The following is a 6,000-nucleotide window of genomic DNA, read 5'->3' on the forward strand; positions in this document are numbered from 1 at the left end:
GTTTAGAAGAATTGTAGTTTGTTGTACTTAGAAACTTCTTTTGGTTTTACATATTAAGCACAAATATGCTATTTAAATCAATTGCTGTATTGACTTTATGTATTCTTGTTAGCAGCAATAGTCGACACCATCTTTGGTCACAAAGATACAACTCAGTCTAATGAAATTTAACAGGATGTGTTTTTTAATTTTTTTTTTTTTGCTTTAGCTGTTCATGGTACAGGATATTATGGAAAAGAGAGCTTCATGTACATTTAATACTGAAAAATTATGTTTACTATTTATAAGTGTAAACCATAGTGTCCAATAAAATACACAGATACACAGAATTTCTCTTGCAATAATAAAATCCCTTAATAATTCATGCCTTTTTAAATATTTATACTCAAATATTTTGTCAATGCTTTTCTATAGTCAATTCATCATTTGTCTTCTTTATGGAAATTCCAAAGTAAAAATAGTGGCAAATTGGTCTTTTAACTAGAAAAATTATAAAATCCTCCTGTCTAAAAAATGATACTACCTCCAGGACATCTGCAATTTTGTAAATTTTTCTTCCTTGGTAGACAACATACTTCCTGGTAAAACAAAGCCAAAAGATGGTAAACCTCTTTGAATTAGATTCTTCTTTGATCCCAACCCACTCTCAATTTTGGTAGCTAGACCTTTAACTTGGAATGATCAAATTAAAGACCCTTTCGAATATGATACATGCTGCCTTAATTATTATTTAGTTGTATCTCCAACATCTTTGGGGGAGGAGGAAGGAAGGGGGGATAACAAAAACTTCATTGCTTCAGGTAGGTATAAGTATAGAGGTCAATCACATTTTTAGTTGTACATCAAAAATAACTAACATCCATTAAATTATAAAAATTCTCCAGCCCTATTCAGTATTTAGTTGGGTATGGAGTTATTCATTTGTATGACCCTTATTGCCTGTGTAGAATATACTTATTATTAATACTATTCTACTAATTTTTCTATTATTTCCAATTCTGAATTGATAATCCATGGCTTTTATTTCATTGCTTAACAATGTTTGTATCCTTTATTTAGCAAATAGTTTACACTGGCCTATTTTGTATCAGTCAAGATTTTTCTCAGGTAACAGCTTTATTATTATTTTTATTTTTATTAACAAAGGTAGGATTACATAAGAAAAGAAAACTAAAATTATGAAAAGGGACCTTAAAGCTAGTGTTTCTAATTTGATGGACATTGCCTTATATATAATCTAATCAAAGTGGAAGATTCGTTTTTGTTGTCTATTTTTGTACAAAATGATGCCACTGAACTCAGATGTCTTTGTTGACTTTGCTTTATTATATAGCCTGAATAAAAATTAATGAAATGTAATTGGTATAAAAATTAAACCTTAAATATGAAGGCTGTTAATGTAGGTGAGAAAAATGATATATATGCATTTTTCTTTTATTTGTAGGCATATTTTCTTTTAAAATTATTTCACAAATTATAAATGTTCCTACTAATAGGAAAGCCAAGTATTATGCACTAATGGTACTTACTGGAAATTTTAGAATTCATTTATTTATATTTACTACCCTCTTGCTTTTATGCTCTTCTTTCTCTAAATTTGTGAACTGTAAGCTGAATATATGTTGCTCAATCTATGCTATATGACAAAACATTTTTAATCATTATATTTTTACTAATGCATCAAAGGGTTGGAATGATCCTCTTCTTGTAGTTTCATCTTTAGGCAGAACTATATTCTTTGGATTGAGGCTTTACTTAAAGGCCTATTTTTTGAATGTTCTAGAACTTTCTTAGAAAAGTTTAAAAGAGCCCCCACAATTTAAAAAACTAATTTTATTGTTTTAAAATGTTTTAAGGGTTTATCCCTAAGAAAAGAAATTAAACAAGCACGATCTGTTACTTACAATTTTTATTTCACAGCACATATTGATAATAAATGCCATTTTAAAAGCAAAAGAAAATCTATCATGATCGTTGCAAGAGATATTTAATAAGGAAACTAATGTAAATCATGCTTCATGCTATATGTCAGTTAAATCAAGATACAAGTGAAGATTTAGGTCTTATTGTGTGAATATTGTGTGGTAGTGCACATTAATTTGTATTTAAATCTTTACATTGTTATCATTGCATGTGTTCACTGTATTTTTTTAATGTGTCACTGTTTTCTCTTTATAGATCAGTATTTCAAAGTAACCATTCCATACCAATTCAAACTACCATCTGGTCCCTAAGCTTGTTATATGAAAATCTTTTATCGTTGTCTTCCATTGTAAGTGTTTTATGATGAGCTACACCTGAGTTGTACATTTTCTTTTTCTTTTATTTGCTTCTGTATACAGGCTGGCTTAGCGGGAGCTCCAGCCCGTGCTGTATCAGCTGTAAAGAATATGAATCTTCCTGAGATCCCAAGAAATATTAACATTGGTGACATCAGTATAAAAGTGCCAAACCTGCCCTCTTTTAAATAAAAATGTAAAAAGGCCACTCCCAGGTAAAATCCAGGGGGAAGAGTCATCTAAGTTTACCATGCAGTTGTTTACCAAAAATAGAGGAGGAGAGTCTTAACTTTTGCTCTTGGATTTAAGTCAAGGTACTGTATAGAAGTTGTGTAAAATCAGTATGAAAGTTCAATGTTGCTTTTCTTGCTCAGTGATTTTAAAGAAATTGAGTAGTTCCTATGTGATTTTTTTTTCTTTTCTAAACTGCATTCCTGTGCCCACCTACGGCATGCCTCTATGTATTGGCTACTACAGTGTTTTAAAAAGTGTTTCAGATATTTCTTTAATTATGTACAACCTAAAATGTTGGTGTTTTGTGTGGATCACAAGTGCAGCATTCCTTAATTCCTTCCGCTATTTGTCATACAATTGTTATTTAAAGAACCAAGTATGTATTGCATGAAAACATTATGACCTTTTTCTCTTAGTTTAAATAAACTCCAAGGTAACTGGACTTCTAAAGCACCTTTCTGTTTTTGCCTGATATCTACTTTAGCAATAATTTTTTTTACAACCCTCTGACTCAACAAAGTAAATAAAAATATATTTTATCACTATTAAGCAGCTGTTAATGTCGATTTATTTTATACTTAAGTTTTTAATATTCAGAAACTCAGTAAATTATTCTGAAAATTATTTCACAAACCAGGAGCAGTCTGTCTTATGCATATTGTGCAAGATAAGATCTGGAGTGGGAGGCGACAGTCTTTCTAAAATGTATATTGAGAAAAAGTAAAATCTTTTTTGTACAAATAGCTTTAAGCCTTGCCTCTTGTTCCTTCTTGCCCAGATGGTAAAAAATAATTTCAGCAAATACCTAATGGATTTTAAATACAAAAACCCTTGGGGCTCTACTTGTCTGTTTCATCCTAAAGCAAAGTTAAACGAATGTTTTCTTAAGTCCTAACACTCACTTATTCTAGTGTCTCATAATTGGCCCACATTTTATTTGGTCTTCCATGAACTGTGAGTGAGGTTACTTTTCCAGTTAGACTAAGGTTTTCCTTACAGTTCTAGTTCTCCTTCTTCAAATGTTCTCTTTTTCTCCTTCTTCAAATGTTCTCTTTGAAACACTTCCATAGACTTGCAGCATGTATGAATTTTACTCCAAGAACCCTAAGATATAAGCAAAGTTACTTTATTTTTTCTAAATAAAATTAATCTGTCTCTAATCTCTCCAGCATGTTACAATAACAGGAAATTTAATCTGTGATTATTGGGATTGCCATCAGCTCAGAAATATGCGAAAGTCCTAGAGAAAGGTTATGCAAAGTGGAACATTTCAGGAGATACCTGGTCTTTAGTCATTTGACAATGTTTATTAAGTGTTTACTGTGCGCCCCCAAGTCCCTGTCTTTATGGAGCAATATGCAGTAACACAGAGTGCCTAGCAGTACCCCCTCCCCTCACCACCACCCCACCCTTTTCCTTTTCTCTTTGTTTTGGGGGAAACAAATTCTGGGAAGGTTAAGTGTTGGTTTGGTTAGGATATGCCAAAATTAAGGAAACCTCTGGGCCATACTTTAACTTCAAGACCATACTTTAACTTCAAGAAATAGTCAAAAGTGTTTTATCTCCCATTATATTCTACCACATACAATGCCCCAACAACCAACCATCCTTCCTCCCCCTCCATTCTCTCATCTTCCCTCCCTCCCTCTTTTCTTTCCTGCAGCAAATACTTACTGAGCATTAGCTATGTGCCAGGCATTGTTCTGGGTACTAGGATAGAGCAGGGAACAAACTAGATTCTGTTGGAACATAAATTCATGTGGGGTGAAACAATAAATGTATGATATGTCAGGAGGTGATAAGTGCTATGGAGAAAAGTAAACCTGGGTAAAAGATAGGGAGTAGAAGGGTTGCGGGGTAGGAGTTGGGCTATTGCTGTGATTTATAGAATGGGTAGGAGGAGGCATCTCCAATGAAGTAACATTTGAACAAAAACCTGAAGGAGGTAAGGAAGGCATCATGGGAACTTGTGGAGCAAGAGTAAATCCACATAGCAAGTAACAGATGGCAGAGCCCAGAGGCAGGGGCGTGCTTGGGGTGTTTGAGAAACAGCAAGGAGCCAATAGCAAAATGGACAAGAGGGAAAGTAAGCTCTTATTAATGTTCCTGTTGTCCATCTCTCATAATGTTTATTCATGGGCAATACACAATAAGGGATATTAGCTTTTAAACTTTTTCATATTTTGGAAAGTAACAAGGCAGAAACTTTTGGTTAAACATACATTGTTAAACACTTACTCACATTTGTGCTCTTTCAAACCACACTAAACTGACAGTAAAGAGTTTGTGTTAAAGGACCCAAATGGACAAAAAGGATCAGACAGGTGATAACAGCTACAAAATATTCGAAGCTGGAAAGCTTGTGAATACGTAGTATGTGACTGAGCAAACCTGAGAAAACTGGAATTTAGGTTAGCAGTGGAATAATCATGAAAGCTGTGGATTTGCACCACAGAATCCAGAAAGACTTCAGGAAGTAGAGGTACTAATGAAACTGTGAATAGAATTATCAGTTATCAAATTGTCATATATATCAAAGCATATAGACTCTCAGATCCTCTTCACCATATCACAAACCTTAGCAATTGTCTCTCATTCACCCCTGAACTACGAGCCTGGAAATTACCCCAAATACCTTCTCAATGGTGGGAACTCAGCCTACTTTGTCTCTCAGCTCCCAGACTGTTAGTAGCCAAGCTTATACTCTACCCTGTCCACAAGCAGGAGATTCTAGCATATTCTTCCCTAGGAAGATTAGCCCAAGAGAAAAGATCTACAGTTAATGATGTTTCAAGCTTGCCCATTGATGTGGACCATCCGTATCATCCTCCTCTAAAGCCCCTCGTTGAAAAGCTTCTCCCTTGCATGCAGAGCTTCCAGTCAGGTGTTTAGGAGCCTCACACATGGGCAGAAAGCAAAAATCACCAAACATTTGAGGAAAGCTTCTAACATGAAAGGTAGAGGCCAAAACAAACAACATAAACTAATAGGAAAAACATTTTAAAATTAAAAGTTATCACTTATCCCCCACTATATTAGACACCTCTTATCTTGAGAATCTTCTTGGCCCACCACTTCAGCCACTGCTGTAGTAACTAATTCTTCATAGTCTTGACCAGCTTTGCTTAACTACAACTGGATATTGCCTTGTTTTTTGGCCCAAGTGATAACCTACTTCCTGCCTTGGACGTTCTCTTCACCCCAGCTGAAACGTAGGAAACCTTTTGGTACTTATGTATGTACAATTTGGAGATGAGGGAAATTTAACACCATTCTGACTCCTGTGAGTGCAATAAATACTTCTGTTTTATACCTTAGCAGACAGTTGAGAGTATTTCAAAAGTATGCCTCAGTAAGTCCCATGGGATTGAAGGCTAGTTGCCTGGAGCAGTAACCAACTCCCTAATATGTCATTTTTTTAAAAAATTTCCCCCTTCTCTGTTTAGTTCATATCCTGTACACCTTCCTGGGAGTGCATTTCCCAAAA

The 6,000-nt window shown here is 34.5% G+C and overlaps 1 protein-coding gene across 10 annotated transcripts in view; it reads left to right on the plus strand.

Annotated features, from left to right (window-relative positions):
* Positions 1-3,062, plus strand: part of AP3S1 (adaptor related protein complex 3 subunit sigma 1) — a 71,327-nt gene extending 68,265 nt beyond the window's left edge. For 8 of the 10 annotated variants that reach the window (XR_003119771.1, XM_025387019.1, XM_025387017.1 and 5 more), the window contains one exon: positions 2,343-3,062. Coding sequence is in view for 6 of the 10 variants with exons in the window: in XM_025387017.1 (XP_025242802.1) it covers positions 2,343-2,471 (129 nt within the window). In the remaining 4 variants the exon portion in view is untranslated. Of the gene's footprint in view, positions 1-1,059; positions 1,108-2,342 lie in introns of all 10 variants that reach the window. The other 2 variants (XR_003119770.1, XM_025387016.1) reach the window with 1 other exon arrangement.
* Positions 3,063-6,000: the final 2,938 nt, after the last annotated feature.

Source organism: Theropithecus gelada, chromosome 6 (genome assembly GCF_003255815.1).
Source record: "Theropithecus gelada isolate Dixy chromosome 6, Tgel_1.0, whole genome shotgun sequence".
NCBI lineage: Eukaryota > Metazoa > Chordata > Mammalia > Primates > Cercopithecidae > Theropithecus > Theropithecus gelada.